This window comes from Misgurnus anguillicaudatus, chromosome 19 (genome assembly GCF_027580225.2).
Source record: "Misgurnus anguillicaudatus chromosome 19, ASM2758022v2, whole genome shotgun sequence".
Classification (NCBI taxonomy): Eukaryota; Metazoa; Chordata; class Actinopteri; order Cypriniformes; family Cobitidae; genus Misgurnus; species Misgurnus anguillicaudatus.
The window spans coordinates 39,772,456-39,785,650 of record NC_073355.2 but is presented as its reverse complement, the minus strand read 5'-3'; the positions used below and the strand labels follow the sequence as shown (position 1 = coordinate 39,785,650).

Sequence of the window (13,195 nt, the reverse complement as noted above, 5' to 3'; positions counted from 1 at the left end):
AGCTGCAGTGGTCAACATCCTGATTTAGTCTCAGTCCTTAGACGCAAGGCAAAAAGAATTCAGGTATGAATATAAAACAATGAAGACTGTGCAAGATAAAGACTGTGTTGAGACATTTTTATTTTTCAAAACAAACACAAAGTATTTTTTTACCTCAAGCATTGTGGATATCTAATCGTAGTTTGTGAGAAAGATTTACAGTAGCATTTACAGTAACAAACCTTTTCAGATGTTGGGACCTTCAGGTGATTTTTATTCCAGTGTTTGATGAATGGAGTAACAAGTTTCAAAGTATCCAATGGTTCAGTAAAGAAAATATGAAGAAATGGTGCGATATAATGTTGAGATCACATATGTAGAGTGGCTATGAGGAACAAACTAAGAGGGTTTTATATTTGAAAGTAGAAGGCGGGTCAAAAGTTCCTAAGATTTTTTTTGTGGCAAGCGCAAAATCACAAAAAAAGCATTTTAAAACAGCTGTGTCAGATTTCACACAGCATATTTGTCGAAGTTCTAATATTAAAGGCGGCGTCCATGATTTATGAAAAACACTTGGAAAAGGGAGTTGGGCCGACTACCAAAACACACTTGTGCGTGTCTAACCAACATCGTTTCCTGGGTTGTGTATGTGTGGGACGGGTCTATCAAAAGAAGGTCCAGATTCTGTTGGGGTAGGGGCGTGTTTGTTTAGGTGATTTCAAATGTCAACATTGGCTTTCAGAGATCATGGACCCTGCCTTTAATGAGAGGAAAGTGGTTTTTGAGAAATGTAGAAGCCAATATAAACATGACCAAACTTTTTTTTTTTTTTTTGTAACTAGGGACAATATACTACATATGTATACTAAGTGATTAAATCAAGGGGTTTCTTTAATTATTGTATTTGTGGTGAAATGCATGCAAATAATTCCAGGTAACATTGTGTTTTTCATATGGTTTAAAAAGTACCCATACTGTAAAATCATAAATCCACTCAGGAGGGCAAACATTGAAACAAACAATGGATAGATACAATGGATGCATCACCTTCAGGACTCGCGAGGAGGAGCTGTGAATGGAGCCCTCTCCAGGCATTTGTAGCTGGACAATTGGTATCCTGGGTTGAGCCGTGACACTCAGTTGTGCCCACCCCTGTGCCTCTCTTTCCGGAGGTGCATAAAGAGTTGATGAAGTCGTGGAAGTCCCCGTATGCGGCTCACACCTGCTTTGTCAGATCCAACTGCAGGAGGACCCCATCGTCCCGCCAGGCCACCAAAAACCCCCTAATGGGCTTCGAAGCGTCCCTAGTGTGATGGTCTTGCTGTTTGCTTTTAAGGGTGGGCGTTTAAGTACAGGGTATTAACGAAGGTCGTAAAAATCACTCTTGATGACTGACTAATCTTAGCTCATTCTCGGGAACAGTTGTGTGCTTACACGGACCTAGTGCTCGAGCACATAGGAGACCGCTTCAGTGTTGGCTTCATGGCCAAGTCCCTCGGTGGGCATGGTGCCACGGCACACAGCAGATTCTCATCTCCCCTGCGTGTCGTCATCCATTCAGCCCGTGGTCAGACCTCAGTTTCCTGCTAGCTGGTGTCGTTACGACTGATACAGGCTGGGGTCCTGTATGCAACCAGTATGCGGCTGTGGGAGGACCTGGACAGGACTTGTCTGTATTGGCACATCAACTTCCTCGAACTGCTGGCAGTCTTGCTTGCCCTGAGGAGGTTTCGTCCTCTAATTCAGGAGAAGCACATGCTAGTTCTTTCTAACAGCATGACGACATTGGCGTACATCAACTCCCACGGGATTTTCGTGATTATTTTCCTGTGGGATCCTACAGGACTACAGGAAGCAGAATTATGTTAAAACCCTCAAATGCTCCTTGTTTTCTGTTTACACTTCTGGCCCTTGGGGTCTATATGACCCCAAAATTGAAAGCATAATTGTAAGAAAAATATACATTTTCAATAATACAAATAATATTTGTTTGTTTACTTCTCATCTATACAATAAAGCTGAGAGATTTTGTACATGTTTACCACTAAATTCCTCAACTACATCATTAGCTGGCCTGAAAAATATCACATTTTTATGAAAATTCACATAAATTATTATCTTCATTTGATTTGAATTGTTTTTAGATATTGATATAGGTGTTAGGTGTTAAATTTAGACATCGATTTTTAGAACGAAAAAAAAAAACATAAAAGAATTACTTTTTTGGAATTAAATCATTTCGACCAGCAGATGCCCATAGAGACCCATTCATTTTACGGGATATGGACAACTGCTCAAATCATTACTTTAGTGATACATTTTGTGAATTTATGTTTATATAAACATTCGAAAGGACATTAAAAATAAATATTATTTCAAATAGTAATTTTTTATAGTTTTTGATGCATTTTGAAATGCCAATTGTCCCCACAAAGATAGGAATACCAGTTTTTTGTGACCTTGTGAGGACATTTTGAGGTTCTTATGAGGAAACAAGCTTATAAATCAAACAGAATGATGTTTATTGAAAATCTAAGGTACAATAATGTTTTCTGTGATGGTTGGGGTTAGGGTTAGGGTTTGTGTTAGGGGAAGGGAAAAGAATATACAGTTTGTACAGTTTAAAATGCATTAAGTCTATGGAATGTTCCCACAAAGCATGGAGACCAAGCAACAGATAAAAAAAATGTACATACCTTTAGAACAACCGAATCAATACCATTTTTTGTATATAAATATAGATTATTTAGAAAAAGTCACAAAGTTTTATATCTCTGAGATGATATAAAACAGATTTTTAACTGATGAAATGTCCCCAAGGACCGTTTGAGGGTTAACTTCATGCTGCATTTTTGTTTTATTACAGTATACAGTACTAATGTTTACATCAGGAAGGTAGTAAGATTCTTACTGATCTACTGGAAAAACAAAATACATGTAAAAACAAACACTCTGAGGAGATTTTTCCCCATAAAGTGTAAACATGTAACAGTGCTCTCTAGAAAAAGATAAATAAAGATAAATTTTTAGACATAACATTGCGTATTGAATTTGCCCTCATTTATGTGTCTTACCTCTCAGTTTTGCATTGTAATGTATAATATATGTATGTATATATGTATGTATGTATATCTGTGTGTATACAGTACTGCATATTACATACATAATATTGAAAATATAATATACAATCAGAATGAGAAACCTGTTTAGGAATTTGTGTTCATCATTCATTTTCCTGTAAAGCAGCCCTAAGAGAAATGTAGAAAGTACAGACAACTACTTCAGTGTGAGAAGAATATAATATGATGAAGATACATTTGCTGTTAGGTACAAAAAAATAACATTTTATACCTAAAAATAAGTTCTACTTTTACTAGGTCTAATGGAGACTTGGCTTGTGAATCTTCGTTTGCATTTCCGATCAGGCTGTGTGTAGTCAGTGTGCTCCTTCCAAAAACCATGATGTGCCCCCTCTACTACCTGCTTGGAATGTCTCTTACGCAATATTCAGCTTTTTGTGGATTTCGACCTGTACGAACACATTTATTATAATATAACAACTCAAATTTGCAAAGCTTGTTTTAACGGAGAATTGTAGACATTTCTTGAAATAAATACTGTACTTTTTATATTTCAGTAAAAGTAATTTGACTGTTTTGAAAAGGATATCTAAAATCATGTGTAGGTGCGGGTTGAGTCTTCGCACAGACAGATTTTCCCTCTGCCCCTCCAAAAATGTCTAGCCAACCATAAAACAAGTGTTTCTTTACACAAGTAGCGTCCCTTATAGACAAATGCTATTTATATTAGCTCCCGCCCACCAATGTCTGGTTGTCTTACACATACACAGTCTCTTCAGCAGTATTTGACTTACCAGAAAAGTCTATGTTCTCTACGACAGCCGTGGTGCCTCCAATGGGAGGCCAGAGGGGCCATGGTCACCCCCGAAAAGATACTGGCCACCATTTTAAATAATAACTTTAGTTTATAAATAAAGTTGGACATTGATAAAAGACTATATTAAAAATAAGTGTAATAAACTTGCATGATGTGTACTGTAGAAAACACCCTCAACCGCTCCCCCTCTTGACTCACGTTGCGGTGACTACAACGCACCCACATGGTAAAGTTCGCGGGGAGCAATGTGAAGAGACTAAACTTTCAAAGCAGCTGACTCAACGTTAAAACATTAAAACAACATTAAAAATGATATAAACAGTGTGTTTCATGTTTTTCAGGTTGGTCTTTAGTTTACAGGTACATTGGCAGTTACTTCACTTTAACAAATATCATTCTTGTTGTCGTTTGCAGCCTTTTTACTCTACTTTATTCTCCGGCCCTCCAGGGTAAGATTTGAGGAACCCTGCTGTACAAGTATTATTACTGATAATATATTTTTCTCATTACTATAGATCACAAAGTGGCTGTTGAAGGACCAATATCCAAAATAGTGAAAACAAATAAATATACTCTATTTTTAACCCTCTGAGGTCTAAGGGGTTTTTAGGGCCCTGGGGAAGTTTTGACATGCACTGACATTTGTGCTTTTTTCAGTTGCTTAAAAACATATTAATGGCAAAAGTCTCATGCTTATACACAAAATTTAGTATGTGCCATATTTGGTGAGATTGGTTGCAGTGACTTTGTTTTGGAAGAATATGTTATTTCCAGATAATATCATTTTTGACAATAACATATAACAATCCCCAATGCAGCCTCCAAGCAACACGTGGTGTTATTGAATGAATCAGAATTGATCGAACTTACTCGTTGAGACAGCGACTTACCGCCACCTTGTGGCTATTTTATTGATTTCATTGATTCCATCATTTCTATTTTTTAAATGATATTATAATAAAAGCATTAATCTCATGTTTGTATATGCTATAATTGCACTCCCTGCTAAAAAAAGCAACATACACCATCACATAAATTCTATTGGATTTATTGGTTTTAATGGAAATTTGATTGGTTGTATTGGAAACTATTAAGGTCTCTATGGGTCTCTGTTTGTCTGTACTGGTATGTGTTGGGTTCTATTGGTGGGGCCATTAAATCCTAATGGAATATGTCCCAAAACACACTACAAAAAGGAATTTTGTAATGGTTTTTATGGTAAAAGCTAATGGTGGGTATTTTAATGGAAACCATTAGGAATTTCTGTAATGGTTTTATTGTTTTTTTTAGCAGGGCTGAAGGGCAATTTCCTATGCAGTAGCCTTGTAAAAATAGGCTATGCATTATATTATATGCCACGAGACAGCTTTCTGTAGGCTTATGTCGTCTTGACATAAGCTATATATGGTGATGCATATAAAGTTTAAAAAATCTATTTATATGGAGAAATATAACCGCAATAGAAAGGTTTGTTTCTGTTGCTGTCAACGTTGTCTTTTGGACGTTTCGTTTAAAAAAAAATCAGTAAACTCAAAATCTGATGAGGGTTTGAAAGGAAATGATGCTTCTGCACAGCAACAGTACCATGGGATCTTATAATAATCATTACTTACATTTTCAGTCTATCGTCTGCTTTTCTAAGCAACTCAGTCACACGTCACCTCGCCATGATTTGGATCACCTGCATGGCGTTAGATGCGTGTCTCGCTGTTTTTGCACGATCACCCTTTGTTAGATTTAATCCCGCTCAGCTGATTCCACTTGATGACTTGTGATTAAGACCGGATGGGTTTAGGGCCATGTCCTGAGTACAGTATGTATGTATGCTATGTATAGTGACCCTATGCACAGTTATGTTGACACAAAATGATTTAAAACGTGAAATAAGATTTTGGATATTGCACATCTCCAAGTCATTCACTCCCTGTGCAACTTCATTCGCTTGGTCACACCACCAGGTGTCACTGTGGCCTCAAAGCTTCAGCACTGGCACTCAGAGATCGATTGCAAGTCTGAGGTGAAACACGCCCCCCTCATTAGCATACAGACGAAGAAATGAATAAATAAATAAATGTATAAATAAATAAATGTGGAAATAAATAAGTGTAGACATAAATACATATATACATAAATAAATGTGAAAATAAATAAAAGTAAAAATAAATAAATGTATAAATGAAAGAATAAATAAATAAATAAATGTGTAAAAAATACAATTATACATAAATAAAGAAATACAGGTATAAATACTCTTTTTTTTTTGTTTTTTTTTTACATTTCCATGTATATATATTTCTTTATTTATTTCTGTATTTTTGTTTTTTTTACATTTCCTTGTATATTTATTTATGTATTTATTTATTTATGAATATGGCAGAATTGGCTCCCCATACCACAGGGCATTGTTTCTTATTACAAAACGAATATATACCTTACAATGTATATTAACGTTTCTCACTATCTTCCATGGATTCATAATACTACAAATGCAACTCTTTAAAGCATCACAAACCATGGAAGAAAAAGTGGAACTCAACATGTTCAATATTAAAGCATGTCTGATTTATGAAAGCTCTTTATTTGCATTTTAATGTACTAGATTAAAATAAAGGCAAATCTTTATCACTTCATGAGTCTGTTTAAATTATTTCTGCAACTACTACAGTACAGTACATAATCTAGCTGTAATACAAATGTTCACAGCAGGCCACCTTCTGGTGAAAGTTTATACCACTGTTTAAAATAACTAGAGATAAACAGCATAAACTATCAATATTATCCAACCAATGACAAACTATTTTAATAACTGATACTGCAGTAAAATATTGACACTTAATGTTATAAAACAATAATATTAACTCCAGAGTTTATCCAAGAGTTTTTGTAACTACAACTCTTTAAGTAACACAACACAACTTTAATCTAGAGAATTTTTAGTGAAGTATTCTTGAATTCTTTTGAGAGTTTTCATCTCATGAAACTTCTGAAATAAGATTTTCTGGTTGTTTTTTTGCACCAATCAAAACCAAACATTAAAGGAACAGTATGTAAGAAATGTATATCAATTAATCATAAAATGGCCTTGATATGTCACAATACATTAAGAAATCATTTTCATTTCAAATACTTATATCACTCACAACAGTGGTCTGGCCAGGATATTGTCATTTAAAAAGTGGAGTTGCAGCCCTCAACAGATGTTTATATTGTCATGTTGTGTATTGGCCACCAGTTGTGTGATTGCAGTACCAGTTTTGCCCACAAATGAGTTAAAATCTCCCAGAATCTAGAGCGTGCGAACAAGAGTGTGCATGCGACACTGTGCTCCAAACGGCAGAGAGGGAGGGGGAGACCTTGCGTGTGTGCGCTAGTGTGCCTCATTAAGCGCATGTAAGACAGAGAGAGCATTCTGATTGGCCTGTTTCGGTAAATCAACCAATCAATTTTCAGTGTGGGCGGGTTTTTATCTCTTCTCCCGAAGCAAATTTATTTGTGTATCTAGAAACAGAAGCTCCATGGCAGAGGGAGAGTGCACCAAAAAATGAAAATATAAAACGCATTTTACACAAAAGTGTACCCCTGTCTAATGAGTGTAAAAAATAATGTCAACCTTGCACGCTATGTTATCTTATCTAGCAAAACAATTGTCATTTTTGACAATAAAAATAACAAATATACACTTTTAAAGCACAACTTCTCGTTTAGTTTCGGTCATTATGCGCTAGCGTGACCCGACGCAATACGTCATCACGTCAAGAGGTCACAGAGGACGAACGCGAAACTCCGCCCCAGTGTTTACAAGTGTGGTGAAAGAGGACCGTTCCTACGTTGTTGTATGTCAACTGATACTAATTAATGTGTTTGTGTCAGTTTATTGTTTACAATGGTCCGCAAATGTGCGTTTTATATATGTAACACGTGACCTCCCTACGTCACTACGCATTTACGTTAGGTCGCGCTGGACCAGACCTAAACGAAAAGTTGTGCTTTAAAAGAGTATATTTGTTATTTTTATTGTCTAAAATGACAATCGTTTTGCTAGATAAGACCCTTATGCCTCGTTTGGGATTGTTTGTGGTCCTTTGAAGCTCCGTTGAATAAACTGTTAAGTGTTGAGTTAAGTATTAATTGTTGGTGTCTATTAATAAAGTCCATTAAAATGAGAAAAATCCTGCAATGTTTTCCTCAAAAAACATAATTTCTTCTCGACTGAACAAAGAAAGACATCAACATTTTGGATGACATTGTGGTGAGTAAATTATCTGGATTTTTCTTTTAAGAAAATTGACTAATCCTTTAATCCATCCCTGTTTATAGACAACACACACAAACAGAACTTCCAGATTTTTTTTCCAAGCATGTATTCTGGTCTTTATACCAAAGCGGTGTTCGGTGTCTTGTTAATGTCAATTTAGTTTTAACCTAAAAAAATTATTGATTTAATGCTACCAGCAAATACACATTTTACCATCACTGCCATGAAACAGAGCTGTTTACATCACAAAAGTTTTGCTTCCACCTCCAAACTAGTTAATTTGATCAATACCACATTTTCAATGACCTTGTTCTTCTAATAGATAAATATAGTTTTCAATTTTTAACTAAATTTTTATAATTCGTTATAGTGAAGTATAAGAAGCAAAGTTTGTGTTTTGATGTCACTGATAATATATTATTTTACTCACTCTTTTTTCAGTGGGTAGCCGTCAAACCCAAAATGATCCTTATCAAAAATCCACCATATGCTGTATGTGTTTGTTTGTCACGAATGTAGACCATGTATGGGCGACTGTGTGGAATGGACTCCTTACCGTTATTTTCTCCTATTTTAAGACTTTTTAAACTATTTAATGGTTATGAGAAACTGTTATTAGTGTAATCTGATGGGGTGCAGCAGTAGCAGTGTAGTTATGAACCAAAAGATGCTCATTGTAGTCACTGTTCAGTCCAGCGATGTGTGAAGCACAGTGAAGTCGTCTTCTGCTTTAAATACAGAGTCAAGGGTCTCCGACCAGGAAGATAAAGCTGGAAATTAATACATGCACCAAATTCAGATCAGTTTATTTCATTTAACATGGAAAAGTGCTGATCTTCAGCGTTTGCTGATTTATCATGAAGTAACCACACTTATGGTGATAAGACCAAACATGCATGCTTATTTCAGTGATATCCAATCTGTCTCCTGGAAGACCACTGACCAACCCTAATCTGATCCAAACATATCTGCCAGTAATGTTTAATCTCACAGATCTTTATTAACTGATCGAATTTAAGAGTTTTTTCTGTTCTTATGTAACTGCAGTGGAGTAAAATGATACTGAAATAAGATAAGTCAAGATCTGATGAGATGTGCCTGTATGTGTCATTTATAAAAGAGACCCATAAAATGTTGATTTTTTAAACTTAATTTCTTTATTTATTAAGAAAGTAATATATCACTTTTTTGCATCTTCTGTATAATAAAAAAACCTTTTTATTTTTCAGTCTATAATGCGGAACATGCTGCTAGTTTGGAGGTGGAAGCAAAACTTTTGTGATGTAAACAGCTCTGTTTAATGGCAGTGATGGTAAAATGTGTATTTGCTGGTAGCATTAAATCAATATTTTTTTTAAGTTAAAACTATATCAATTAAAATTGTACAGATATACTTTGTAAGACATAAAAAAAACTAAACATAAAGAAAAGTAGCATTTATTGGACTAAATACAGAGCATTTCAGTTATGCACTGCAAGTTGTTTGGGATAAAAGCGTCTGCCAAATCCATTAATGTAAATGGAATAAAAAATAGGCATTCAAGTACAGTAACTTAATAAGAAAAGACCTTAAAATGTTTTTCAATATTGCTTTAAAGAGCATCTATTATCCGATTCATGATTTTAAATTGCCTTTGGTGTGTAAGGGTGTATTGGTAAATGTTAATGATATGCAAAGGTAGGAATCCCAAAGTAAACAATGACGTGAGTTACAGTTTAACCTCCAGCTTAAATCTCTTTTCTTGGACTACAATAAACACACGGATTGTAGGAAAACAGTTTCCTTCCTCAGCCTGCTGACGTGGACACGACGGTCATTATCATAATTCCTCCCGCTTCTGACATTCCTGTACGTAATTTATGTTTTCATATTTAAAACCTTTACTACCGACTAAATCACGATTCAAACACGAATTTTTTGCAGTGCAGAGTAGCGCTTGTTTGTCGTTTCTACAAACACAAATGCAAACATGATTTTAATGTTTTAGTATTCTTAACCTAACAATCTGTTACATTCTCTATACAAAATAGCATTGTTTTTAGCAATGTAATAAGTGCTCTTATTCAATTTTATTTCTGTAGCGCTTTTCACAATTGTTCATCGTACCAAAGCAGCTTCACATAAGAACACAAAAAAGCAAAGAACAACAAAGCATATCACTTTTAAATATAGTTTAGGATGGAGTACTTGAAGTTACATGGATTTATTTCTTATTTAAATAATGTAATAATTTTCCCACTCCAGTTATGAACACACATTGAATACATAATAAAAGTCTATTTGTGTCCTGCAAATGTCCTGACAGATAAAATATTGTGTAATATAATTTTCATTATTCACTTTTGTTAGAAATAGAATAGTGTTTTATGTAATATTTCAATTCCTAACTATACACTAGTATTTATGTAATAATAAAGAAGTTATTTGATTAAGGTGATATCTTTGATTTGCACTGCATTACATAGTTAATAAATGGTATTGAGTAGGCTTGCAACAGTGCAGTAGTGTCAAAATACATGCATGCAGGACAAAATGTGCATGTGTGGACACAGCCACCCAATTGACTCTACAAAATGTGGAAGGGAAACTATTTGTAGGTGGTGCTAAATTTGACAGTGAAAGTGAACCTGCTGAGTATCAAATAGTGAAAATATTAGCATTATAATAGATTATAGAATTAAATAAACAGTATGCAAAATACTATAAAACATTTAGATCCAGTACCTGATTCTGATAACAATAAGGTACTTGAGGCAAGTAATGTATTGTAAATAAGTCACGGCTAAAGAAGTTGCAGTCACTTTGCTTTGTTGCCCTTCAGCAGTGACAAATTCACGATACAACACAGCCTCTTCTACCTTATTGCTTATACATTAACTTGTAATGTGCACTGTTCATTTGCATTGTAAGGTCTCGCTTTATCTAGAGCAGTGATTCTCCTCAAGAGGGCCTCAATAAACTTCCAAGGGGGCCTCGAGATGACCTAAAATTAAATATCAAGATATTTTGTAGTTTTCGTTATTTTTGTAATATTTTTTGTAATATTTTTTGTAATAATTACATACAATCTGTCTAGTTATGCTAAGCTCTAGTACAGGTGTAGGCAACGTCGCTCCTGGAGTGCCAACGTCCTGCCGTGTGTAAGAAACTATGGTTATACGAATTGTTATCAATCTGTCAAAAACCTAGTTACTACACTTTAACTACCATAATTTAATTATCGCTTATTTATCACATTATTATAATTGCATGAGGGCGAGTAAATGAACGACTACTTGTCACGTAAGTGTTCCTGTAGCTCAGCAAAAGGTCATGGTTTCCAACCCAGGGAACACGCATACTGATAAAAAATTATATTTTGTAATGAACTGTAAGTCTCTTTGGATAAAAGCGTCTGCCAAATGCATAAATATCTATGATAAGAATTTGACACAAAATATACATTTGAAATATTTTATTTGGTTTTTGTAACAAATTCAAACATAGCATGAGAAACCAGACAGCAGAGTAAAGCATTAAACCTAAGTAGCACCGGTCAAGATGACTCATCAGGGTTATCAGGGTTTGTTATCAGGGGTAAAGCTGTTTAAATAAGAACTATATACAAAAAATATGAATATATTTATTTATTCTACTGTACCTACTTTATTTTATCTTGTCAAGAGATGAGTTGCTACAACAAATGAAGTTGACTTATTTCAACTATATTTTGTAATTTTTCACAACTCATTTCAAGGTAAATAATAGTAAATTAAAATGACTTGTACATCCGATTTGATTAAACTAAACAATTTAAGGCAGCAAAGATTTTTTTACAGTGTACGTAGGTGATAGAACAGCTAAATATGCAACAAATGCATTTAACTCTGCATATAATTGAGAAAAAAACCTAAATGATTATCATTCAGATAAACTACTTAAAGCTGCAATCCTTAACCTTTATAAAAGCCATGCTTAAATTGAAATGAAAATATGTAAAGGCTGATCAGTCAGAGATAATGACGTTGTGATATTTCTTGGGCTTGACTGATGCCAGGGCACAGTTTAAATAACTTTTTATACCAGTGCTCTTCAACTCAACCACAGTGTTACACCAGTCACCCTTCTGACCTGTCCTGATATTAGTGACTTTAAATTTCTCATATGAGGGAATCAACACCTCTTTCTGATTAGGAAACTGGGAGTATTTTGACACATCAACACCGTGACAAGTCTGGATTTCAAAACAAGATTGTTTTCTAAAATTAGTTGTTACTTTACGATCAAGAGAAGAGGTCGCAAATGAGCCAAAACGAATCTCTGTGTTATTGACATCTTCAAATGTAACACTGGTACCACGAAAAGTTTTCTTGCATCCCTCTTGCGTTCTCTTTAGAGTCTCTATTGCTTGTGTCAACCAAAAATGAAGCGAATACCATTTGAATGTCTTGTCTTCGTATTTCTGTTTACCGGTCCTAACATCCTCATTGAATTTTCTATATACAATAACACCAGTATACACAGAAATGGCAATTAAATGATTTCTTTTCAGATTGTCTTTTGGTCCAGAGATGTTATTTTCACTGTTTTCCCAAACTGTTCCAAAGCCTGATATGTTAGCACGGATTTCTTCAGGTAGATATTTCTTCACCAATTTTTCCATTTCCAATCTACAGCCATTATACTGGTCATCAACTGAATCCTCTTCCATATTTAATGGATATCCCGGTCTTTTAATACCCAGTCTGTCATCCTATATCCAATGAGAAACATTTTAATACGCTTAGTAATAATGTAATCATGATTGTATACTAATATACAGGCTCTTAATTTAATCTTACCTGTCCTAGGACAACTTTAGTGGTGACAATGAGAATAAAAGCTGCAGTGGTCAACATCATGATTTAGTCTGAATCCTCAGATGAACAACGAATGGAGATCAGGTATGAATATAATACGGCGAAGAAGCTGCAAATGACAACAAATACAACATTGTGTTATAAATCCAAAATCTTTGCACAATAGAAAACAGCACATCACAACTTTTTATAGTTTTAAATGTACACATGAAGATGCATTCAATA

General features: G+C 34.7%; 1 protein-coding gene across 1 annotated transcript; it reads right to left on the bottom strand.

Moving 5' to 3' along the window:
- Positions 1-12,117: 12,117 nt before the first annotated feature.
- On the bottom strand, positions 12,118-12,834 carry LOC129423989 (NAD(P)(+)--arginine ADP-ribosyltransferase 2-like). Its single transcript, XM_073856678.1, has one exon. It carries the CDS (start codon positions 12,820-12,822, stop codon positions 12,118-12,120), a length of 705 nt encoding a protein of 234 aa, XP_073712779.1. The 5' UTR covers positions 12,823-12,834.
- Between the last annotated feature and the right edge of the window lie 361 nt (positions 12,835-13,195).